At 44.2% G+C, this 26398-nt stretch overlaps 3 protein-coding genes across 3 annotated transcripts; 1 reads left to right on the top strand and 2 right to left on the bottom strand.

The window, feature by feature from the left end:
• Positions 1-2062: 2062 nt before the first annotated feature.
• On the bottom strand, positions 2063-6955 carry jpt2 (Jupiter microtubule associated homolog 2). Its single transcript, XM_053444022.1, has 5 exons — positions 6769-6955; positions 5372-5523; positions 5003-5145; positions 3809-3845; positions 2063-3491 (listed from the first exon to the last, which is right to left on the bottom strand). Exons 1-5 carry the CDS (start codon positions 6822-6824, stop codon positions 3229-3231), a joined length of 651 nt encoding a protein of 216 aa, XP_053299997.1. The 5' UTR covers positions 6825-6955; the 3' UTR covers positions 2063-3228.
• A 2324-nt stretch (positions 6956-9279) lies between these two features.
• On the top strand, positions 9280-22835 carry cramp1 (cramped chromatin regulator homolog 1). The gene is made up of 20 exons (XM_053443004.1): positions 9280-9574; positions 9957-10333; positions 12019-12221; positions 12854-13007; positions 13355-13438; positions 13616-13664; positions 14339-14424; positions 15105-15228; positions 15427-15508; positions 15637-16596; positions 16967-17144; positions 17526-17698; positions 17786-17860; positions 17992-18073; positions 18182-18283; positions 18965-19122; positions 19303-19492; positions 19796-19963; positions 20138-20283; positions 20471-22835. Exons 1-20 carry the CDS (start codon positions 9525-9527, stop codon positions 20582-20584), a joined length of 3555 nt encoding a protein of 1184 aa, XP_053298979.1. The 5' UTR covers positions 9280-9524; the 3' UTR covers positions 20585-22835.
• Positions 21258-26017, bottom strand: dhrs7b (dehydrogenase/reductase (SDR family) member 7B). Its single transcript, XM_053443002.1, has 7 exons — positions 25922-26017; positions 25003-25178; positions 24689-24807; positions 24158-24368; positions 23875-23967; positions 23618-23770; positions 21258-23358 (listed from the first exon to the last, which is right to left on the bottom strand). The coding sequence occupies exons 2-7, from the start codon at positions 25154-25156 to the stop codon at positions 23153-23155; spliced, it is 936 nt and encodes a 311-aa protein (XP_053298977.1). The 5' UTR covers positions 25157-25178; positions 25922-26017; the 3' UTR covers positions 21258-23152.
• Positions 26018-26398: the final 381 nt, after the last annotated feature.

The raw sequence follows: 26398 nt of genomic DNA, 5'->3' as shown, positions 1-26398 counted from the left end.
ATAATGACAATGCACTCTACGAAACCGAAATACCAAGCTGAACTGTGAAGATAAATAATGTCAGATTGACAAGATCTCATGAAACCTTACTGATGGATTATTTCAAAATTGGAATATGGATTGTTTTTAAAGAGAGTATAGTGATATATTTCAATTTACCTCCCAGCTGACAGAATAAAAACATTTCAGTTTAAAATATAAATATATATATATAGAGAGAGAGAGATCATCTAACCTTAAACTTTGCAAGTAACTGTCTTAATATCCTGATGTTCACAGTATGTTGGTCTAAATTCAGTGTTAAAATACCTGAAGTACTACTCAATGAAAATAAACAATGGTGTAATAGCACCTCTATATTGAAAAATGCATGAAAAGAAGCAGATTCCAGAATTTTGTCTGACTGCGTTCACTTTAAAATAGGAATCGGGAAAAAGGCCTCATACCTTCCAATAACAGGAGCATGAAATACTCTCATGTAGATGAGGAATTCAGTTTTCGACCGGCGCATTTGTTCAGATTCTTGCAGCATATGCACTTTTTTTCTCCTGCAAAAGAGATGGACAGAGTTGACTAAAAAAAGGATTCACTTCAGATGATGGTCTTGTGTTACATTTCACAACATCCTCAACAAGTTTCATTGTTTTTGCCTGACGTGATTATAGTCCTGTAGGGAAGGTAGTTACTGCCACTGGACTGCACAGCACAGGAGTGAGGAGTAGAGAAACTGCAGAGGGTGAACATCTGTGTGCCTCCTCCACAGCCTCTCATTGCAGAAAAACCTCATAGTTAGCAGATTGTAGGCTACAGGTCAATTTAAGTAGAGCCAAGTCACACTACACAATATGCATTACATTGCATATTGCAATCGGACACTGTTTACTGTTTTGCATTTTGCATATCACTTTTTACATCTTTATCTTTTATATATTTTTATACAGAAATGTTTATGTCGAAACAAATGTTACTTTGTATAGATATTGGAAAAAAGTGAGTAAATAAGAAGTAAACAGTGAGTAAATATATACTGGTTTTCTATTTTTCATTGCTTTCCTATGTATGTTGTATTTGTGTTTTTATGTTTCTATGTTAATTGTAAGCACCAATTACCAGAGCAAATTCCTTGTAGGTGTAAACCTACTTGGCAATAAAATACTTCTGATTCTGATTCTGACAAACATCAACCTTGTGTTTGATCTTTTCAGACTCGTGCTGAACTGGCAGAAGTCAAAGCGGCTGGTCTCACTCAGTCCGGGGGTTTGCATCCTGTTGCCTCTCTGCAGGGAACACAACAGATTTCAAGTAGAAGTATCTGCATACTAAACTTGCTCAGCTCCTTTGAGATTCCCCTGCCTGTTGTGTCAGTTGTATATTGAGCTTTTACAATAATTAGTAATAATAATAATTAATGCTGCAATCTCGCAGCATAATGTAACCAACCTGCAACCTACACAGAGTTCGGCCTAATCAGTCAGATTAACTGAAAACAACGGTGTGGCTGTAGTTATGCAATTTAAAATGCACCTTGCATATGACGACCTGACCCCATTCTTCTAGAATCTAACTTTAATTGTATGACCGACATTGTGTGGATGTAATATATAGATTTTTCATGCTTGCTTACAGACTGCACACAACTCCTACCTCCTCTCTCTGGCAAGTAAAATCTTTTAAATGCATTCCCCGGTACCTCTTCCATAACAGTATCCGTATATACTCAAATGTTTTTGGCCAAAGGAGGAAATGAAATAGTGCCATAGATTCCATTGTGTAGTTGCAAAGCTTAAACTACAATTTCCTCCGAAGCATGAAGTGGCCATTTGTAGAGTAAAGAGCTCACAGAGTGCTACCACGGGGCAAATAAGAACAAAAGCATCTGTGTCAGTGATTCAAGAATAACTCTAAATCTGGAGCTCACAAGACATAGTTAGCATGTCACACTGATCGACACAAACATTTAACAAGGTATGTAGCATGTTCACATGTTAGTATTTCCTCCATTTCAAGTTTCAGTTATTAATGAATCTCAAATTTTAGGAAAATAAACAGTATAAACACAGTCTAATGCAAAACAACATTTTATTGCAGTACACAGGTTATCTTTCTTCCGCTGCGCTCATTGCCTGCCAGGCACATGGAAACACTGGGGACAGGCTGGTACCAGAATAGCATGAATGTGCATTGTGAAGAGATTTAAAAGGTGATTATCAATGAGCCCACCCAGACTCAGGTAAAGGCCACGAGCTTGTCCAGAGTTCAGTCTTCAGCCGTTTTAATTTAAAACATAAACAGAGGCCTACCCCAAGCAAAGAAAAGGCATGTTCTCAGATGACGCAAGCAATGAGGACAAAGCAGAAAGTACCTGCACACAATACATTCGCATTGAAATCTAAATGGAATTTCTTTAAGACAATTGCATTCGTCTTTGTTTTGGGGTCAATTTTTTTGGCACCTCTCCCTGAACACAGTTTGTGTTACCCCTAGACACATTGAAATTCAGAACCAGGCAAGAAGGAACACTTGGATGATTTAAGGCTTCTGCTTATCAAGTCGTTGTGAAATTCTAACACATGCAATTTAAGGCTTCTTCATATTAAGTCTTTGTGAAATTCAAACATGCAATATTTGGAATAACTGCCAAACACATTTGTTTTGTTTTGGAACTGGCAGCTAATATTAAGGAGGCACTCCCTGAAACATTTCACATATTACAAATGGTGAAAGATCCATTCACCCTGTCATGTCTGAATAAAATTTTGGGAAATTGGAGGAAGGGCCTGCAATGACACTTTGCAATGATTGTAGTCACACCAGAACATTAGAATCCAGTCATTTAAAGCTTCTTCAGTTGTCTCAAACTTTCTTGAGATGCAAAATACGTGATTTAAAGATTGACATATAAACCAAACTTCATTTACACATGGTCAAACACAGAAAAATGGAACCGCAATATTGATACAGTCCAAGTGACTAACAGCTCACTGGTTGGTGATTGTACGATAGCAAGTTTCAGTGAAGGACAACACAAGTTGAACAAAGAGCCAGGAGCAAGAAATGGGAAAGAAAGTGCAAGAAGTTGGGGAGAACATACATGACCATGGAAACAAAATCCCTGGTGTGTTTAAATGTACAGGTGAGTAGAAGCGTGAGGGAATGAGAGAAGATTAGCGGGGTATCAGACAAGGAGTGTATAGACACAAAACAGGGAGGAGTGCTGTGCTCAGCTGATCAGTAGAACATCACACTAGATTTTCCTCCGGGTGGGTTAAGGACCCTGTTGTGAGAGCGAGGCCTGGGGCCGAGGTGAGGCTCATGTTTCTTCAGTGAAGTCTCATCATCAGGAGGTGAGGAAGAGGGTGAGGAAGTAGCGGGTTTGGGCTCGGGCACAGGAGAAGGAGCATGGGCAGGGGCAGGGGAAGACTCTTCTTTGGCTGGCATGGGAGCCGGGCGGACAACTTCTTCCTTCACCACAGGCTGGCTGACTGTGGGCGCTTGAGGAGAGAATAACGCATTTTAACAGAAATAACAGTCTAAATATGAGCATATAGTTCAACTTGGAAAACATTTAGGAAATTAAGATAGTGTAGAGTTGATGGATACACTTGTGTGGACTACGTACCAGTCCCTATACTTAATAAACCCCTTTTCCTTTTTAATGAAAGCATGAGAATCCACTATGTACACTACAGACCAGGTTTAGAATTATAGTTCACCTGTTGATGACTTTTGCAACATGGATGTATCATACTCTCCATATTAACTGTTTTTACAGATTTAGAGCAACATTTTTCCTTTTAAATGAACTCACCTGGTGTTTTAGGTTCCGGTCCCACACATAGATTGTCCTGTAAAGGAAGGACAACAAAGCCGTTTTATACAGGTTGTCTTACTCTGTTATCTCACTATTGCTGCTTTAAGCTAAAGCAGCTGCTCAAATTCTGCAAACGGTGCAATTTCCCTGACCAAGGCTTCTCTCTGATGCATAAGTGAAAGTATCTGTATCTCATTCGCACAGTCAGGCTACTGGGCTCAGACAGGTCTCACTTTAAAAATAAACAGATTTTAATTCCAACAAGATTTTACCCGGTTAAATAAAAGAAAAAGGAAATGGTGAATGTATGTTTTAGTTAAGGCATACACAATATTCTGTGTAAAAGATGGAAACCATTACAAATGCAGCCAGTTAATTGACTATGTTGGCAGCTCCAGAAATTATGCATATAAATTTTGTTTTTATCAACATAGGAAAGGTATTATTTCCCAGCATAGACTGTACTATTTGAAGAAGATAAGAAAAGCCCATTTTCTACTTGCGCACAGTAAACGATAACTAACAATAACTTTAAAACAGTCTAGGGTAAGACCCCATCATTACTTTGAGCTTAATGACAGGGAGATTATCATAAATACTGTTGATAATGCAGAGACCCCCCCGTTTCTCGGCAGAGAGGCACTTCCAAATGAACCCCAGCTCAATAATATGCAGCTGCAAAACCTTTTATCGACTATGAACCAAACATCAGTAAATTGACATAATAATAACAACTTGAATTTATATAGCAACATTCAAGAGACCCAATGACGCTGGGCTTTTTCTGTCTTATGCAAACAGCTGTATAAAATACCATCACGTTTACAAAAAAGCGAATTAGCTGCTGTTGAAACTCGGTACCTCTGAGGGAATCTATTTTTGTCCTTTCTGAGGCTGTTGCAATGTTCGAGTTGCACAAACACAACAGAACCGTGCAGAGGATTGCTTGATACACACAACTGTGTCAAATGCTGCCCTGACACCGTTGCTTGTTAAGTATTAATTGGATAACTAGCTGGCCTTTGGACCCCGAGGGGTAGAAAATCATTATGTTTTATATTTGGGGTGAACTATTCTTTTAAAAAGTCACTTGCTGATGTGGATATAGTCAGGAGTATGAGTAATAAAATAAAATATAACTAACTAAACTAAAACAAAGAGGGGGGAATAACATGGAGATGCTTGGCCTACCACTGGCTTGTTTCTGTTGGGGTTTGACACATGTGCTCTGTCTTCAGCCCCGAATAGGATGCTAGTGGATCCCCCAGGTGGTTTGGGTCTCTGGGGTTGAGCACGAGGTTCAGCTTCCGCAAATATTCCGCTGCTCTTCCCACCTACACAAAGGATTACACAGATAGTGTTGAATTAGGTCATTTTTAGTCCATAGACACACATGAATCTACAGGTTACTTCATTTGGAGGTCGATTACTTTAAGACACAGGCCAGTGACTATACTGAAATCATCACATTACAGTAACTGTTTTCACACCCTGGACTTTGACAGATGGTAAGACTGCCCTGCCTCAGCATATCCATTAGCCCTGACAGGCTGGTCTGACCTGGAGGATTGGAGCGTCTGGGTACGGTCTTGGTTTCCTCTGGTGGAGCAAACAATTTGGAGGCCATTTTATTAGGTCTTCTTGATGCTGCACCATCGTCTTCATAACCCCCAAACAGGTTACTAGAGCCACCGCCAGGAGGCTGCAGAACCCTATGGGAGAGAGAAAGCAATAAAGGACAACTTATAAAGGATGCTGTCACAGATCAATTACCATGTACCAGGGCTGGCCATAAAACAATATCAATAATTAGCTCAAGGTTTTCTGATAAAGACTTGTACTATAGTTCGAGCTCTAACAACACATATATATATATATATATATATTACATATGGATGAGAGTATAACACATTTTCACTCCAGCTGCTCTTGAATTGTGCTACAACCTTCACTCAGTAGCAAAGAGAAGTATTTTAACTAGAAATAAATAATGTGTAACATAATGTGATATTATTAACTCTACTTGCACGTAGTAGCTCTGTTGATCTGCAAATTTATTCTCATCTGCTATTACTTGTATGCTTATCTGTGCAAATAAAACCGTGCACAGTCAAATTCCCAGTATGCATTGCAAATAATCACCAATGAACGTTTTATCTTGGTACAATTTTTAGCCACATCATCCAGGCCTGTCTTTCTACAGTGACTTGGCAGAAACAGCCTTTTCACATAATACAACCTTCTCTTCATTTATTCATTCCATATACACACACTATATGAAAGTGACCAGTCATCAGAGGTTGTGTGAACCTTTGTCAAACGTGACACAGGATACTACTTCATGTTATTATACACTCACACACACACATAGGGAGTCAAGTACTAACAACGTGACTAGAACTGACTGACATCACATACAGCAGCTTCAGCCAAGCAACATGTTATTTGATTATAGAGCCGGGAGTGGCGCCATGTGTTAAGCTAAACTTCCTGACGTCGGTTTAGCAGCCACGACATACATACGTGTGTGTGTCTGTCTGTGTGTGCGTGTGTGTGTCTGTGGGATCTGACCCCAGGACCAGGCGCTTTTCAGTCCGCCACAGGGAACTTGACCACACCGGGAACAATGTGGCGGACACACAAAAGAGGCGCAGAGGCTGAAGAGGCTCCCGCACTTCCGCAGACAGACAGACAACGCCTGGTGTGCTAGCTTCGAAGCTACGCGACCCAAGTTTAGCTAACGGCGACAGAGACAACCCTGCCCGAAGCGAACGCACCCTCGGGGGTCTAAAGTTCCTTAACGAGACTTAACGGAGATGCAGGGGTTGTGTGATCAAACCCCGCGGGGACCTGTCAAGCGACGCTAACCTACATTCAGCCACTAGCTTCACGCAGCGGCTGGGAAATCGCCACATCTTCACCCGCACCGCCCGCCACCGCCCGCAGCATGTATTCACCTCGAGCTCGGCTTGGAGCCGCTCTCCAGCCCCTGGAACACGTTGGTCGAAGTCATGGTTCCTCTTTTCTCTCTGTTTTCGGACAGTTTCAGTCAGTTTCTCCCTCCGAGCACAACTTCGTCACTTTGCCAACTGGACGACCAGCGAAGTTCCTCTTGCAGCCGCCGCGCTGTGTAGTGAGGAATGTCTCCGCCCTCCCATACGCAGCCATATAAGTGAGGGGCGGGGTGCGCTCGATTCGAGGCACCCGGCATCCGTGAGAAGTTGCAACTACGTGACAAAGTGGGCCGCGTTCGAATAATTCCACTTTGCTTAGGACCCTTCATATCAGAGGGGGAGTGACCGGGAAGTATTTCAGGAGCCGCCACAATGAGGGCTGTTACAATTCTTTAAAGGCCAAGGAAAGGAGCCGCAATGCTTCCTAACTTATCTCCTTAAGCATAGGGAACATCGGACCATCCTTTATGGAAGGAAAGGTCAGGGTCAAGGAATAGTGGCTAGGAAAGGAGATTATGTGGACTTTCTGAACGCAGCCATGGAATAGGAGATTTTGAGGTTTCAAAATACATCTTTTTTATTTGAACACCTGTTGAATACTTTATGAAATTAAATAGAAAAGTCCAACAGAGGAAACCAAAATAAAGCGTATTTACCCTTGAATTAAACTAATTTAGATAAAGCTACAATTGTTTTAAAATGTATTTAGATTAAACTAAATTTGTAAACAATTAATTTAGATTAAACTAAATTTGTAGCACATGTCGTGGGTTTTCTGTTTTAGTTCCTTTCAAGCCTCGGTTACTTTCCTTCAGCACGTTATCACAAAGTGTGAAACTTAAACTCTGACTCCACTCATCCGGGTGATTATCGCCGTACGCCATGCTAAGAAACCGAGCGCACTCCCGTGTACCGCCTGTTGATTCGCTCTCTAACATGTCAATCGGTTTAGGGGTGGGACTTGTTTCTATGATGTTAAAATAACTCCGTAGCAGTGATGTAATCTTTTTTATTTAAAAGCTTGAGAACGGACCCGAAACTTTTATTTTTTAACGAATCCGTTAAATAAAAAAATAAAATAAAACCTCCGTAAACTCACACGACGTGACAGGAAGAAAACCGCAATTGGTTTCTCTGCTGGGCCGGATCCGCCGTTGATTGGCGGAGCCTGCTGTCAGTCAAGTCGCCTCGCGTATCCCTGGCCAATCGGGGGCTTTGTTTTTGAGTTGTGGTAGGCGTGCCAACGCGCATGGTCATTCGATCCGGGAACTGTCATCGGCGAAGAGCTGCAGTGCCGCCGGGAGCTAGCGATGCTAGGCCGCGTACCGACTGGGAAAACCACCAACAGGCCTCTGCTTCAGGTAATTTACAGCCTTCTGACCACTTCACACATCGGACAAAGTGTTCGAGGCTCCGCGTGTAAAGAACCGTCACGTTTCGAGCAGTTCTCGTAACGTTGTGGGCTTGTTTGACAGCTCCGGCGCTAACGTTAGCTAGCCGACAGCAGCAGCCATGCTAGTTCCCTCGGTGGGTCTGTATGGATGGAGAGGACTCGTGCATTCATTTAATATACACGTCGTACAATATTAAACTTATCGATATCTGTTAGTGTAAATATCTTAGTTATCAAATATTACAGTTCACATCGTTGCGTGAACCTTTCAGGCAAAGAGCCGCACGGTGGGTAGAGAACCAACAAGCTACTGGAGCTGTAACATTGCAACAAGGATATGCAATGAAACCCTGTGGAACACATCTCAGTGTGTTGCTGTACGACTTTAGATGAAACTTATCAAATATCAAACGACATCTTCACTTTTGAATATTCGCTGAATGGTGGTTTTAACCCGGCTGATACCCTCGCAGTAGTTTGAAGGTGTAAGATCCACACGGGCGCATGTAAACATAAACTAACTTTAGCAGTGGTGTCGATGTCTCACGGTTGTTCGATCACTTATCTATTTTGGAAATGTATCTGAGAATTAACTTTGAGATGACACAACTAGTAAAGGCTGTGGGTTAATAGATAAAGACGGATGCTCTTAGAAAATCAGGGTTCAAGCTTCACTTGTGCACCTAATATGTAGTTGTGTAGCTTTGTGTAGCTGTCACACCACTGCACCGACCCCCACCTGACTACTCAGAGATAAACAAATCAGTGGGTAACAGTGGATCAAACACACAATTACAAATTCGGGGGATTCTTACACAACACTGATACAAATGTCATAAACTGTTGTCTTGTTATGTGCACCAGACATAAGCACAGCCTCTACTCCTTATCCTAAGGTATAATATTCCATATGAGGCCAATAATAATGTGAGCAACGATCCTGTCGTTTGGATGATTTACTAAAGCTGGGTGTATATGAAATAAATAGTTTTTGCAGACATAATTTCTACAGGCGTTGGGTGACGTAGTAACAAGCAAAGTCCACTTGCATACTCCGGTGAATAGAAACCGTCTGTGCTTACCAATTCAAATGGGGCACAACTGACACGTTTAATGGCAAATGCAAGTGGCGTGCATGCACTGACTGTCTCGTGTGTGCGTGTGCCCACTTGGTTTGTCCATCTTTATTTATTGTATGTAAAGAAGCATTTAGTTAAATGTGGATGCAGATAGAAAACAGTTGAACTGCGCAGAGAGTTCAGCTCAGTCGAAGCAGGAGCGAGGAGAGGGCAGAAAGCGGAGGGATCGGTGTCGCTTCTATTATGCTCGATTCGCTCAGTATTTGCCAACCTAGCCGATCGGATCCATGGTGAAGAGGAAGAAGACGTCGCCCGGCACCGAAGAATACGAGAATGGGTGAAATATTATTCGAAATTCACACTTTATTCAGAGGTCGAATGCACCGAGGAGCTCGCGTTGTCGTTTGTGCAGGGCGCTAAACTGAAAAGCGCTCGCATTTGAATTTAGTTGAAATTCAACCCGAGATATTTCACATTAGAGCCGAGGGACACTCGGTAAACCACCGCCGTCACTTAGCGAACTGTTCTGGCTGGTGGATATAATTTATCTGGGTTCGGTAATTGCATATATTTGGTGTTGTTTTGTCGGGACTGGAGAGGGGATTTGAAACAAACAGCGGCGGCCATGTTGAGAGACAGTGAACGTCGTCTTTAGAAGTTAATTTTTCACGCCGCTTTGCTCCCAATGTGACCGAATGTGCCCGATTGTGTTTTGGCAGCATGACACCGGGCTCCAGGGAGGGGATCGGTGTCGATGGGCCGAGGAATCCGACCACGAAGCCCGGCGGCTGCGACGAGGAGGAGAGCGGAGAGCAGGCGAGCGAGGAGCGCAGTACAAAGGGAGACGACGGAGTGGAAATTCTTAATCCATCAGCCACGGCGCTGAGCCCCGGTTCAGCCCCGGTGCTCCCCGGCTCTCCGCCGAACCGGACCGGGCCAGCCTCGAGCCCGCAGCCCCACACCTCCGCGGAGTCCGCAGCTCCGTGTCACGACCAGCATCATTTTCTCCGGTCGAGCGTTCGACCTCCGAGCAAGCGCATCCGGAAGGATTCCATCGGATCAGCCATCAATGGACACGGCGTGGCCAAGTCGAAAGGTACTGCAGGTGACCCAGGAACGTTTGTGTCTGTCTGTCTGTCTGTCTGTCTGTCTGTGTGTCTGTGATGGGATTAACAAGAGGGTCAACTCTCAGTTTGGACTGTCAGTGTGTTTACATGTGTGAGAGTGTGTGGTGGCAGAAGCGATGCTGTTTGTGTTGCTCCCCCTCTGGGCCACTGCCTCTGGAGGTCTGATCTGCTCCAGCAACATCCTAAAACACTTTTGTTTAAAATTAGAAAAGACAGAGTTACAGAAAAGATGTTCAGATGTCACCTGACTCTTTTTATTCAGTTTCTTGGAAAGTTTTCACTTTCCAGTTGAACTAACTGGGACTTTTATGACCGTGGTTATCAACAGAGAGCCGGAGAAATAAATCTCAGGTTTAAGACTTCAGTTATTTCCCTGCATGGAAATAGACACAGGACAGAAAGAAACCACATTATTATGAAAGAGTTCCTTACATATAATTGTATTTGTTCATAGAGACTTAAAACAGTGCAGGTTTGTTATATCTGAATTTATTTAGAAGCAACTGGAGATGCTCAAGTGGAGCTTTCTCATGACAAAATCTGACACAAATTGAAATTTGTCTTTGCAAATTATCTCAGCCGATTCTGTGGGGACTCTGTGTGTGATTTCTGCAGAAGCCTTTAGAAGCTGTCATTGGTGAATTGACATTATAATAAAGAGACTCTCAGGCTTTAGCAGTTCAGGATCGCCGTCGTTGATTACATATCTCAAGAAGCCCAATGAGAAACACTGAACTGACAAGTGGCCCAATTCAGTGCTTCCATGTAAATGAGGGATCTTCCTGTCCTCCATACCCCGAGAAGAGAAACAGACAGGCGGGGCGGTGGGGTAGAGCAGGAGCGTTAATATCCTGTATGTTAGAAACTCACAGTAGCTGAGGTGGCTTCTGTTCCTTGACGAGCCTGTCGCTGAAACTCGCACCTGTTTCATTCCTTGCTGAAGGATTTCGTTTTTAAATTTTCATACAAAATTATTTTTGAAATGATGCCTGACCTTTTTGGGGTCATATGATTAGCCTGCTCTACATTGTATTTTTAGAAAAATTGTTTTATACATGAATCAGACTTAAATCTGACAGACGTAAATGTTGGGAAAGCGAACAAGACAATGATTGTTTCACTCTGTAAATTTAGATTTCTATATTGACCTACTTGTTTTAATATGTGCATCTATTCTGAAGAAGACACATCGAGGTTGGTCTCTGTGAGCCACACACATGTTTGCATTCATAAGTGAGTACTCATTTTATCTGAAAATATACTTGCCTTCACATACAAACAAACAGTCTTAGTGTTTTTGTTGGTGCCTCCTGGCATTGTGTTGTGTGCTGGGGTAAACTTGGCCATTGCAGTCCACCACGAGTTGGTTTTGGACCTGTGTACTGTAGATCTGCCCGTATGGACTGATTGCTTTTCCTGCCTCCTTGCCAAAACTGAACCACAGCGTGGGGGGGGGGGGGGCTCTGCAGGTTGTGCATTGTAATGCCAGTGGGTGGCTTTGTGTGCACGTGTCCTACCTCTTCCAAGCCGCACAGCTCAGAACTACATTGCTCAACCAAAAACATTTGGCTGAATCTTTGAATGTGAATTTTTTGTCCCTATAAATGTTTCATTACTGATTGGTTTGTGCGCTCCTTGACTCTGTGCAATGCAGGCGCAGAGAATGGCTCGTCCTCCCAGGGTGCAGTGGGGCAGTCGGGGCCGATGGCCAGCTCCACAGGAGGAGTGTCCAAGGCCTCCAAGGGCCAAGGGTCTGCTGAGAAGGAGGAACAAGCTGGCAACCAGAAAAGGGCCCGTCGGCAGTGGGAGTCTTGGAGCGCTGAAGACAAGAACAGCTTTTTTGAAGGGCTCTATGATGTAAAGCGTGAAAATCAATTTGTTATTACCACATAGCTTTTAGGCTCAATGTGCTGCCTTTGTGTACAAAAAGAGATTTGAACAATTCAAATGATGTAAACATCACTGCCCAAATATTTCCATGTGTCCTTTATGTTGGCATGGCTGCTAAACAATACACCCACTAGAGGGCAGCACAGAGTGGAGAGTTTCTTACAACAACAAACATGTTAATGGTGGAGGAGGTTGCGATAATGTACAAATTAAGACAGCAGCAAAGGTGTCTTTTTGTCCCTGTGCCCAGACGAAGTATCATCATCAGCTTGTAGTTTCTTACAAACTCCAAAAAAAGTTCTGCACTTTCTCTTGCTAGCTTGAAGTAATGGCTACACCTACCCTCCATGATTTCCAGTGGTACATTTAGTCTCCTCCATATCTGTACGCTCTCAGAATACGTGCACACTCTGTTTCTGTATCTAACGTTGAGTACGAATTAGCATTTACACTAAATGCATTCTACTTTATACGACCCAACCTGCCATTCGTCTTATCTTTATGTTATGCATCACAGGACACATGAAATCAAGATAAAAACTCAATTTCATTTGTATCTTTTGACATCTTCTACTCTCCTTCCATCTACTTCTCTCTAGCATGGGAAGGACTTTGAGGCAATCCAGAACAACATTGCAATGAAGTACAAGAAGAGAGGGAAGCCAGCTAACATGGTGAAGAACAAGGAGCAAGTCCGCCACTTTTACTACCGCACCTGGCACAAGATCTCCAAACACATTGACTTTGCCAACGGTGAGTTGCCCATAATCTCTGTCACCCCAAAACAGCTGGAGGGTTGGAGCACCACGGCCTAATTGTTCAATCTAATCCATCATTTCAGAGATCTTAATTTGTTCATGTTGAATCAGGGCTGGTTTTTAACGGTGCTGCCATGAAGAAAAAACTAAAATGTCAATTTAATAATCCTTACTCTTAAGGTTTATGTCGCCCCTTGTTAGACAGCTTGACTGACAGTCCAAAATCATGTGTGAAAGAATCTCACCAGACAAGCTTTACCCTCTTTCTGCTACAAAAAGCTCTGCGTCACTGCCGTGTTATCTTAACGTAGTGTTGTGACTTGTCCCTCCTCTCCTTCTCAGTGTACTCCCGAGTGCTGAAGAAATCCTCCCAGGAACTTTATGGTCTCATCTGCTACGCTGAGCTGCGCAAAAAAGTTGGGGGATGTAAGTGAAGGCTGTGCACACACACACGTACGAAGACATGTCTCTGTGGAAGTTGTTTTCATGCTGTTAGATTGTGACACATGGGACGTGATTAAATGCTGCATGTCACGGGGGACAGCTGCTCCTTCTGTAAGACGGCGTAAATGACTCTCTGGCTTTGTGTTTTGTCTTTGACAGTAATGGACGATAAGAACGTGGCAAAGCTGAATGAACTCATCCAGCAAGGGTAAGTCTGTCGTTAAAGTGATAAAATGCTCAGCCTCCTGTCTGTCACTATGCAGTTTTGGATTTTTAGCAAGATCAAAAACCCTGATAAGCTTTCACTCTCAGTATAAGAAATAAACTCAGTTTGACCTCGAGATGACATATACCAAATACAAGATGAGCAGCATGAACACATCCCACATAGGCCACTTGTATCACTTAGAGGGATTGTATAGGATATCAAAATGTGTCATTATATCTTGTTCAGACCTGGCATCAACGTGATCCCCTCACAAGTGGTCAGCGCTAAGTACAAGTCTGAACGTACTTAAATGCATCTTCATTTAGATCGGATCCCTCAGACCACATTCGGAGGTGGTCTGGGATGCATGTTGCCACATTCTTTCTGCTGTGTCAACACAATTACATCCTGGGCCAAATATGAAGGACCGCCTACTCAACTGACTTCCTCTGACCCGCCACAGTTTCAAAATGAATCAAGCGTAAAACGTTAAGACCAGGTCTGAACAGGGGCTTTTCATACTGCACGGCTGCTGTATTGTAAAGGGTTCAGCTAACTTTGTACTTGTCTATGTTAAATCTGAATTGCCTCCTCCTCCTCTCCACTCAAAATTGCAATTTGATCCCAAAAAGTTTTCCTTGAAGATTTCTCTGCTCTTCTGCTTGTTTGACCAGGGCTACCACCGTACGCTCCAAAGGGAGGAACCTGCGAATTAAAGCTCCCATGTGCCGTGCACTGAAGAAACTCTGCGACCCCGATGGTGAGGCACTCCACACGCACTGCACATGCAGAGTAAACAAACATCGGTGCTGAAAATACAAACTGACGATGGCGAGGCACAGCGATTGTGGGGGCGGGCTTTTTTTTCCTGGCAATAACAATAACAGTGTGGGCTAGTGGCGTTTCCATGGTGACTCTGTGGGAGCTATGTGAGAAGGAGGAACAGGAGGGAGGTGATGGGAGATGACTGGTCCGGCAGGCGGCTGCCATCGACCCCTCGGTTCAACATCATCCAAATTTATAGAAATAAATTAATCTCGCCACTTGTATCTACCATTTCACTTATAGTCGATCTTTTCATAGCTGTATCAGTGCTTTGCAAAGTTTCTTGGCAAAACATCCTCATTCTGGTTGGTTCATTTCCTGTATTGCTCTAGTTACACTCTTTTCATTGCCTGCTAATCCGTTGGGCATGAACCTTTGCAAGATAGAATACTTATAACTGTAGTTTCCTGTTCAAGTGATGTCATTGTGAATTTTGAGGTTTACCTGTCGAAATTTATTAGCATCACAAAATCCCACCGGCTGGACTCTCTCTCTCTCTCTCTCTCTCTCTCTCTCTCTCTCTCTCTCTCTTTCTCTCTCTAAAAACACCTGTCCCAGAAAAGAGCTTTGTTGTTGTGACTCAGTCAGTCTCACTATGTCTCTGTGTCCGTGCAGGAGTGAGTGACGAAGAGGACCAGAAGCCAGTGCGTCTACCCCTCAAGGTGGCAGTAGAGCTCCAACCACGCAGTAACCACTCCTGGGCCCGCGTTCAGAATCTAGCCCACAACCCTCGCCTCAGGTCAGTCAGGCTTCAGCTGATGTTCGGGAGGAGTCAAAACCTGTCTCCAAGACTTTGTTTTTATAAGTCAATTATTTAGCATCAGACCTAGAATTACTTGATATGTTAGGAGCATAAAACTAAAGTTAGCCAGTGCAGTGCTACTCTGTCTTTCTACAGCAACTGTCAACAAACTGTTTTGTCTTTTTTCTCCCACAGGATGGTGGTGGAGCTTCACCGGAAAGTTTCCAGTCTCATTGACTATCTGAAACAGAAGTGGGCGCACCAGGACCAGCGGATCGTATCCTTTTAACAATTTGTTACAATCATCTTTATGTGTGTGAGTTTGAGCTGGGTATTGCAATTCATCCATGCACAGCTGGGGAGGACAAACCTGTGTGAACTGAGTCCTTAACACTGATGTTTCAGCTCAAGAGTCTCATGGAGAGAGAGGCGTTGGAGGGCAGCCAGTCCAGCACAGCGTCTCCTAGTAAATCACAGCCTGATGAACTTTTTCTTCTCCCCGCGGAGACCAGCACCCTGACCATGATGCCTGGTGTGGCACGTGTGGTTCACTCCAAGGCCTCCTGCACCGTACACTGGCTGGAGAGTGGCAAGAACCGCCCTAATTCCAAGGAATTACCGACTGCTCAGATCCTAGGCATCCACACGGCTCCACCACCTCGGACTGGCACCAAATTTGGACGGGGAAGTGGCTCCATTGCTGCCACTGCCTCTGGTGCTGGTGCTTCAGTGAATGTACTGGGCGATACTCGTCGGACTGAGCCCCTTAACCCTGAGCCTTCACAAGACAATTCTGCAAAGGTAGAGGAGAAGAGACCTCTGTCTGTTTCTGACACTGCTTCCCCTCAGCAGACTGTGGCTCCCAGGGAAGAGGACACTGGGCTGGGGCTCTCTGAGGGGGGGCAGACGTGTGCTAGTGTGGAGGCCGATGGTGGATTAGCAGTGATCACAGAGAAGTTGTGTAGTGTTGTAGAGAGCTCATCTGAGCATTGCAAGGAGGAGCAGATCACCAGTGCTCCTTCCCCTGAGGCCAACCAGTCTCCTCTAGCCAAAAGTCCGACGACTGGCTCAGAGGAAGGAGTGTTGCAGGGCTCTGCACCGGCAGCCAAAGAGCGGACCATTGAGCAGATCAGAGAGGAAGGCTGGAGTGCCCGTGACGCAGAGAACGTCACCCTGGCTGAGCTCTACTTGATGTTTGGAAAACCTGGCAAGCTGCAGCTTGAATACGAGTGGCAGCCTGTGGCAGCTCCTTCTAGCAACCAGGAAAATGGACAAACCTTGGCTCAGGACAAGCCCAACAAGACAAACCGTGTTTTGCGCTGCCTGCTCAAACTGGTTACCACTGAGGTCAATCCTAAACCTTTGGTAGGGATTCATTTTTACTTCTCTCAGTGTTGTTGCTGGTTGCCAGATGCTTTTTAATATATATTTACTGACAAAATGTTTGAATGTCATGTTTTGGTTTTTGAAAAACTTAAATTAGTCAAACAAAGACACATGGTTGGAGACTTAAAGTGGTTCTCATGTGCTACATTGCATTTTCCTCTGTGTTTACAAAATTGCATTGTTAGGAGAACTATCTTACATGGAGAGATAAAGGTTAGTTTGGTGCTGTGTTGGTGATGTAGGACTGGGAACAGGCTGTACCCTGTGCCACCTTCAAACTGTAGTGAAATCTTTATTTAGAACTGTACATTTTGAACAGATGTTGTCATTAACGTGTCCTCTCCTCTAGGCACCGGAGCTGTGCTCCACTGCCACATCACCGCTCAAGACCCTTCAGGAGGAGCAGAACCAGGCCCTCACTCCACCAGGGAAGGGGCTCGCAACAGGTGTGCGCAGCCCCAGCTGTGGCCGGCAGCAGGCGTCTGTCCGAGGGGCCCGGTTAAACCCGGCCAATGCTGGAACCTCAGGTATTTGTGGGTCTCCCTCCCTATACTCCTAAGCCATTACTACAGGCATTAAATATAAATTCATCTTCAGTGTAGCTGATCCGATTGTAGCTGTAGACCTTAGTACAGACCAGCAGGCCTCAGTTTCTCTGTCCCTAGATAAGATCCTATGCAAGTATGTTGTTTTTCCTGATGAATGGTTTTTTGGATGGTGCTGTTGTTTGTTTGATGATGGGAAATAACTATAACGTGCAAATGCCTCCTGGTTAATAAGAAATTAGATATTTGAAGTACTTTTCGCACCATATTCTCCCAGAAGCTGTTCAGTGGGTTCATACGTTATTCTCAGGAAACGTTCCTCCCCCTCATGTAACATGTCCTTCTTGTTCCTCCCCTCTCCAGGCGGACGGAGCCTTCCCCGCTCTCTGCTGGGGTCGACAGCAGGCTGCGACTCTGAGGGGGGCGTGTTTGCGGTTCCCACCACGCTGCCCCCCAACAGCTCGCGCCACAACCGAATGTTCTCCCCCAACAAGGAAGCAGAACTAGCCTTTAGACAGCAGCTGGATTCTATCAATGTAAGAAAGGGCAAAGCATCAATAAACTGGTATATTGTTCACAGTAATCTATTCAAAAATATTAATAGACACTTTCTGTCCTCGCAGATGCAGTCAGATCTTTTCCTTTCCAGACAGAGAAAACCTCGGAGCAGGCAACTCCGCAAACCCCTCGTAGTTCAGGTAAGAGAAGAATTGAAGGGTGTTCCATATGAATATGCAGTTGTAGTGACTCTCTATTGGTTTATACTCTTATTGTCTTACATGTTGCTGTCTTACAATGGGCTAAAAATCTGTATCTGTCTCGTACACAGCGGACACTGCTGCCTCGAACTACAGGGGACACTCCTCAGCACGTCTGCTCCTTCTCCATCCTCTCCAACTCCTCTGCCACAGGTACGCTTCCTCACATCAGGACAGAATGATGACACAACGTGTTGTCAGCAGAGGATGGGAAGTTAAAAAATTTCCATTTGGTGTCTCACTTCCTGTTTCTTCCCTCAGGAACTGGATCTTTCCGGCCAATCCATGCTCGCCTTGCTCCTACCCCCCGCCCTCCCCTTTCCAAAGTCTCCCCCAGCTCTGCAGCAGCCAGCCAACTCTCCAGTATGTATATTCTGTTACCTGTACATGTTTTATTGACATTTTGTTAAATTCTAGATGGAACATCATGTAGGCTATACTGTTAAAGATTTCAGTTTGAGTTACTTATTTATCCTGTGAACACAGAAAGTAAAATTACTACTTTTCCCTTATTTTAAACACAAATACTTTATAACACGGCTCCATCATTAAACAGCCTCAACAAAACAATGAAGTCTTCATATGCTATAAAAATGAAAGCACTTGGATAGATAACCTCTCAATCAGAAATAACTCTGTCCTTCATCAGTTGATTTTCTGTATTGGTTGACTTCTTGCCAACAGTGTTTCCAACATGTAAGCTATCTACTGAATGAGAGAAACTGCTTCCTGAGGCTCTGGGGTTTTGTGCAAAATTAAGTCCTAGTTTGAATATATATGAGAAATGATTGGCCTCTTTTCTCCCACATGATCTTCAGCAGTCGATATGATTATGAACAAATAATCCATTGTGCAGAGCTGAATGGACAAAAAGAACGTTCTTCTGCTCTCTGAAGGGGAGCCTTTTTCCACCAGCTTTAAATTCAAATTGTTGTTGAGTTTGACTCCTGAAATGTTAAGATGCACACTTCTGTCCACTATGGTTAGTACTTGTGTAGATGTGACAAATCCTCTTTGTTATCCTAACTGTTTTTATTCTTACAGGTGCCATCGACCTTGCAGCCAAGTCTGCAGGCATCATCCCCGGCAGCCCCTGTCGGAATCTGGATTCTCCCACTCTCGACAACGGCACTTTGCTCTCCAGCGAAACCATTACAGAGGCTGAACCAGACTCTCAGCTCCTCCAGGAAAACGTCCCAGAGGTCAGCACCAACACACACACGCTCTGAACTCTATTTATTTATGATTAGTCCCTTTTTTGTCATTGGAATGATAACAGAGCTGGATCACTCCTCCTCACTAGTGAATTTATCTTATCAGCTCTACAGTATAATCCAAGTTTCTCCCCCTTTTTAAGTGTTGAACTTGTTCTTTTTCAGCAGAATGGTTTGCATCCACCATCTCCTGAAGCGACTGGTGGGGGAGACTCACTCCTCTCTCCACCCAGTGTCGCCTCGCTTCTGGACATCTCGCTGCCTGGCCCCCCCGAAGAGGCTCTGGCCCCCGGAGGCCCTCAAACACACATCAGTGACTCCATCATCGAGCTTGCCATCAACTCTGGCCACTACAGTGGTACGTGCCTGTTTCCAACCTTCATCAACAGTTAATCAGGATGTGTTGATGTTGTGTCTTGTGCAAAGATTTTTGTTGAACGGGAAAAAGGTTTTGTAAATCCCTGACCACAAGATTTTATTTGTCTTCTCATTAGAGATTTGAAAATATGTGAAGGAATCTGTTGACTACAACTAAGCTTCTGACCCGTCAGGATGATAGACCACCCTGTGTGTGTGTGTGTGTGTGTGTGTGTGTGTGTGTGTCTGTGCATGTGCGTGTGTGTTTGTAAGCTAATATGGCTGTTTGTCTCTCGTGGTGCAGGTGAGGAGGCGACTCTCTCTCCAGCCAAGCTGAGCAGCAACGATGCCTCCAAACTTTTGGCCTCTTCTCCCTCAGTCAGCCCGTCCCGAGGCTGGATCCCATCCCCCAGCCACGACCCCCAGTGGTACCCCAGTGACTCCTCTGACTCCGCACTGGGATGCCTCCTCTGTAAGTGTTTTTCTCCCCCACAGAACCATCCACAAACAGATATTACTATAGATTAATATCTTTTTACAAATCGTAGTTTGATGCTATCCAACGAGTTGAGGTGTCAAACAATGTAACCGTCACTGCTCACATACTTCGTTGTTTGAAATGTACCTCCTGTTCATGTTCATCCAGCCAGTATGGTGTCCCCTGATAAAGGGAGGCGGACCACGCTCACCCCCTCCGGCCCCTCCAGTGGCACAGCTTTGCTTGGTCCAAGCCTCCTGGACTGCAACTCCCATGATTCCTTTCAGTCGCGGGGTCTTCCTGACGTGGCAGAGGTAGGTTCAGGCCTTTGACTATAAGGGATATGTGAGGACGGGGGATTTCTGTCTTTGTTTTTCACAAATGTGAAATCTTTTTTTTATTCTTTTGATGTTTACACTCAAATAAGCCTTATATGCAGTTTTACCTCTATCTAAAAATCCCAGTGGAATCCATCTTCAAATGCTCTCTGGTTGTTTGCAGATGGACTCTCAGCTTGCTTGTATGATGAGTGAAAGCAGCGTGGACTACATCGCTCGCTTCAGTGACCTGGCTCAGGAGCTGGCTGTGACCGAGCGCTCCATCCCGCCGCCCTGAGGAGGAGAGGACCACCACACCACGGCCACCTGGAGGACAAGTCCCAGAGTGGCCCAGGAACGGGTCTCTCCCCGATGGCAAGACTTCCTCTGTCGCTTCTACACTGTGGAAAAGGCAGTTGTGGAGAAAAGCCCAGCCCCTAAAGCCATCCCTGCCCCGTTTGTTTAAGTGCAATAATGACAGTGAACCTTGACCATTGTTCAAAGTAAAAAAAAAAATGAATTGGTTTCACTGGACTGTTCTTTAAGGTGAAATGCCCTTTAAAAAACAAACACTTAAGAAAAAACGACAAACGCGTTTACAAAACACAACCTCATGTACAGGATGATACAATGCCATATCTGAACAAAATATTTCCACTGATCTTACGTCTTCTCATGATCTTTGAGTGTGTGTGTGTGTGTGTGTGTGCTTCTGTCAACTTTTCTCTCAGATCGACCTCCTAAATGTGTAAATCCTCCATAATGTGCAGTTGAGGTCCCAGTCGGTGGCAAACAGCTGCCGGAAGGCGTTTTTTTTTTTTGGGGGGTTGGAAGTGGAGCACGAAGACGTAAAGTCCTCTGCTCCTGCCCTACATTCTACATGCTCTTCATCTCAGTCAGTTCAGGTATCATTGGTTACATTGGAGGAGCAACGCCTGCTGCGTTTGTTTGAAGTCAGGTTTTTTATCCCGTTTATTACACCCAAGTGCAAAATGGCAGCTTCTGTTGCTTGGATACGTTTGATGGCCGCACTAAAGATGTGATCGTCTGCAGCTGCTTCCTTGAATTTCTTTATCTGAATTTCTTGTGGAGTTTAAAACATCATCGTCCCGATGCCGCCATTACATTTTCATAGATTTTAACGTGTTTCCAGATTATAATTAAGAAAACAGCCTTTAGGTTTGTTTGTTGTTCGCTAAGAAATAACTTCATATATTAACTTCATATATTTAACTTTCAGCTGCGGTTTCTCATTTTTACATATTAATGATATACTCAGACATTGTAGTTTGAATAACATGGCGTTTGGACTCAGCTACAGATTAAGTAACAGTGCTCATTTTACTATTTTTCAGTCAAAAAATGAGCAGCTGTAATTTTCACTTTTACATATTTGTTTTAAATTGAATTGCATTCATTTTAAATTTAAAATGTCTGACTTACATTTCAGTTAATATCACACTCCAGTTGAAATAAGAAGTATATTAGGAAATCAAACACTGAGGCTGTAGTTGACACTCCGCTCATACTAAGTTTTAAAGTCACTCTTGATTTTACATTGTCCATTGATGAGTGTTGATACTGAACACTGGGCCATCGTCGCTCTCACCTCAGGCCGCTCTGAACCTGATGCTCTTTTTTATTTTGTTTTACTCCGTTGATGTAGTTTCTCTGTTGTTCACAGGGACTACAAATGTACCACGTTAACTCCAGCCTCTGAATTTCAATTACCAGCATCATCGATATGCAGTATTTCACACATATTGCCTCATCAACAGGTTTTAACTTCGTCGCTGTTCGTGTGAATTGTTGGGAGAATTCTGGTCATTCCACAAATGGGATTTAAAGCTCCCTCCATGGTTTTGACGCTACGCTTTAAAACCCTGTCGTGGCTCTCACTCGTTAGAGACGTTTGAAAAAGGTTTCATCTCCTCACACCAGAAAAGAAACGACGAAGATGTTCTTCATGAAGAAATAAACAGCAGGTTTTGTCTTTGAATCTGGCTTTTTTTGCTTTTTGGTTTGTTTTGTTCAAGGATTTATTTGTACAAATGGCAATTCCAGTATTGACTGCGCTTTTGTAACATATTGTAAATTGTTATTTGGACTATTTATTGGAAACATTTCTGAAAAAATGTTTTCTCTTTAACTTAATAAGACGTCTAAAAACGAAAAAACCTGTTGTTTAAAATGTTCCGTTTGTAAAAGGTGTTTTTATTCTCTGTATAAAGATAGTTATAAAAAAAAATGGCTCATTGTTTCTTGTATTCATTGTGTTTAATTTGTGATAAAAACAAGTTCAAATGTTACAAGTTACAGAGAAGCCTTTGGGTCATTACCTCCACCATGGAGCTTGATGAATATAAATAGGGAATATGAGTGATATCCATGTGTGTGTGCAAACTGAATAAATCAAATTGGATTCAAGGGGATGTTGGGCCTTGGTGGAGGTGTGTACTTTACTGAGTTCCATTCTGTTTATCAAGGTTAAGTGTTGTCATCGGTTCCAGGGAGACATGAGTGGTTTCGCTGTGGTCTGCATATAACAATTTTTTTTTTATCTTCCATCAAAACAATACAACTAGTAAACCAAAATAATCCCTTGTCCTGCAGCGTCCATGTCATGGAGTCAGTTCAGGAAACGGCCTCACAATGTTGTCACAGGAAAGTTTACCAGTTGACTTTAAAGCAGCGTTATTGATAACTAGCTTAATTCCTGAAATGAATGGACAACACAGTCTGGTCAAGTTTCAGATTTTCTGCTAGAAGCACTTCAAACATGTCCATTTGGCCTCCGTGTGCTGTGCTGTCAGTTTAATGTTTTGGTCCGTGTGACACAAACTTTATCTGCAGCTGCGATCGTTCCTCATCCATCTTTCGGTTTCTGCTCCTTGCGAGCGCGAGAGGCCATGAGTTTGAAGAAGAGCGCGGGCCACAGCGTGCGAAGGTAGACGGCCAGGGTGGCCAGAGGTTCTGCTAAAACCACATCTTTGCTCCTCTGACGGACGGCCTTCAGGACTGCCAGGGCCACGTCTCTGGGATCCCGACCCATGGCTGAGGTTTTGTCCAAAACTGAGAGCGGGGTCGCACAAACAAGGAATACAATGAGTGACACCTCAGTCAGCTTCTTTAGAAAACTGTCTTTACTTCTTGCAATTCTTCCATTTAGTTGTTTTTACTCTATGTTGGAGGCACAGAAAATAAACATGCTGCACAAGTTGGGTTCATGAGATGTTGTCGTGTTTTACAGAAGGGGAAACACAATTTCCAAAAGCAAAAGGACAACAGAAGAATTGTGTAAACACTCCTGCAATCATTTCCAGTGCCTCACCTCCGTACTTGGAGCCGTCCCCGGTGACGGCATTGAGAGACAGGCTGGTTCGGATGTAACCGGGGCTGATCACACTCACTGGAATCCCGTAGCACTCGATCTCTGCCCGTAAGCAGTCGAAGAAAGCCTGGGTGGCGTGTTTAGAGGCTGCATCTGGTGGGGAAGAGACACAGGACTGCTTCATTCCCATCAACCCGACGGACTGAAAACCTCTCGGACATTTAGTTTATGTAACTGAACAAGAAGAGGCAACTTACAGGCGGATCTGTATGGGATGGCAATCTTGCCCTGGACGCTGCTGATGACCACGATGTGGCCGCTACGCCGGCGGACCATGGAGGGCAGGAGGGCTGTGAACGGAGCAGAAAAGAATGAGGGAGTTAAATATAAAAACATTGTGTGGTCCTGTTTACACTTCAAATCCTTGGCAATCTGTAAATGTCTCTTCCTTATCAGTGTAACCACAGCAGCTAACACACATTATACAAGACGACTCACATCTGCAAACCAAATGCTATACAACCTCCGCTCCTCACTAACCCTGAGTCAGAGCCACAGGGCCGAAGTAGTTTGTCTCCATGACGTCCCGCTGAACCGAAAGATGGGTGTCCAGGATGTTACCACGGTAGCTGATTCCGGCGTTGTTGATGAGGACGTCCACTTGTCCATAGCACTTCAGGATCTGCTCTGCAGCGCTGTCCAGCGTGCCCGAGGCAGCCAGGTCGAACACGGCCATTCTGGGAACGTGAGTCTGTTGGTAGAAACAAAAACAGTTGAACACTCGGGCTGATTCAAATCAAAAAATAGTTCTTGTATTTTAATGAAAGATTGATCTGCACAGATGAGAAAAACTGTTTCTCTCTTAATGGAGTTTTAGCAAATGTTCCTTTTTGTACGGACAAACAATCCAACACTTTCAGAAAGAGGTCAAAGCTGCTCTCACATTTGAGCGGCTTCCTCGCTGATCCTTTATGCATCACTCTCTCTCTCATCCCTCTACTAATGGAACCTCTTAAAATCGATTGACGATGCAATTCATTTTCCTTTGTATCTCCTCTCTAGTGTAAACACCTTCTGCTGGGCGCCTGTTGAACTTGCAGCGAGCTCCTGGACGACCTGCTGCAGACGGGCTGCGTCTCGACCGCACAGAACCAGCCGTGCACCCGCAGCATGGAACACCCGCGCACACTCTGCGAAAACACACAACACCTCCGGTTCAAGCTGAATATTAAGAGCGTGACAAGCTGGCACTTGAAACACAAGACTAAAATGAGCCTCTGTGACTTATCCCATGGAAATGAACTGCTGTGAATCAGTGTGACTAGATTGGTGGAGAACGTATACAGGTGAAGCTGAAGTGAGGAAGAGACGAGTGGGAGTCGAACCTTTCCCCAGTCCGGAGCTGGCCCCTGTGATGACCACCACCACGTCCTGCAGAGCGGCTCCTGGTCTGAGGCGGGAAAGGATCCGGTACAACACCCAGACCCCGACACTCGCTAGAGCCAGCGGCAGCATCCCTCCTCCTGTGACCCGCTCCATGGCTCACAGACCCCCCCGAGACCTGCAGGCAGAGGCTCGATCCTTTAGTCCAGAGAAAATCTTTGACAGCATTTATTTATAATTTCACAAATAATAGATTGTTTCAGCAGAACACAGTGAGATCTTAAGATGTCTCGCCCCAAAGCCAAATTAACTGTTGGTGTTTTTAAATGTTCAGATCTTTAAGTTGAGCTGCTTCCACCATAAACAAGATGAGCTGAGATATCTGTGTCACCTCTCATGGCTTTCTTCACTATAATATTTAAAATGAGCAAGTTGGCAGCATCATAATGAAAAAGTGGCCAACTTTTCCTTTAATTTTCTCAAGAATTCTAAAGTAAAATCTTCTGAAACTTGACACAAAGACAGGGGGAGTCACCATCAACCAATTTGAGGGGAAATGTCTGTGTCACCTCTTAAGGCCTCTTTTTAAAATAATGTTTAATATGAGCAGGTTAGGTTTATTTACAGTCTGTGGTTTGCACATGACCGCAGGATTAGCATTAGTGATAGCCATGAAACACAGTTAGCATTTAGTGACGCACAGCAGGTTTGTGTCGGTGAACACTTGAATCGAGAACACACCGAATGAACCATGTTGACTACACGTTAGAATCTCAGAAAACAACACAACACAAGGACCTCCACACTGACTCCACTGCACATCGAGGCTAGCACGGATGCTAATGCTAACATTAGCTCGTTTCCAGCAGTGCGACAAACTGACTCGGACAAACGAGTTGTTTTCTAAGTTTAAAGTCTCACCTGATGATTGTTACTGTTCTGAACCGCAGCAGCGGGACAGGGTGACGGGAGAACTTCCGGGTTTGCCTCTCCGGAACCCGACGACCGGAAGCCCGCAGAGTGTCACGGCCACGGTCATTCACCGCTTGGAATTGTGGGAGTTGAAGTTTGGGGTCAGCCAGTGGACTTTGGACTCATGTGCTCGTGTCTCTTTTCACACAGATACACAGTCTTTGCGGCCAGGTTCTCAGAGGTTCTCAGACTGGACCGGTTCGTGTTGAAGTGGAACATTACACAAAGTTTTTACCTTTTTTAATACTTTTAAGACTTCTTCTCACATCTGGATTAGAAACCAGCTGTGAACCTCTGGGCTGTTGAAATCACTAAAGTTGTGTTTCTTCCTGAATCTCTCTCTCATACTGCAGGTTTACTAACTTCAACTAGTGACCTCATCCTGCCAACCTCATAACCAGTGTCCTCTTTGTGATGATGGGGCTT

Source organism: Pleuronectes platessa, chromosome 16, assembly GCF_947347685.1.
Source record: "Pleuronectes platessa chromosome 16, fPlePla1.1, whole genome shotgun sequence".
In the NCBI taxonomy this organism is placed as follows: Eukaryota; Metazoa; Chordata; class Actinopteri; order Pleuronectiformes; family Pleuronectidae; genus Pleuronectes; species Pleuronectes platessa.
Note: the sequence above shows the minus strand (reverse complement) of the source record. Positions and strands in the feature narration are given on the sequence as shown.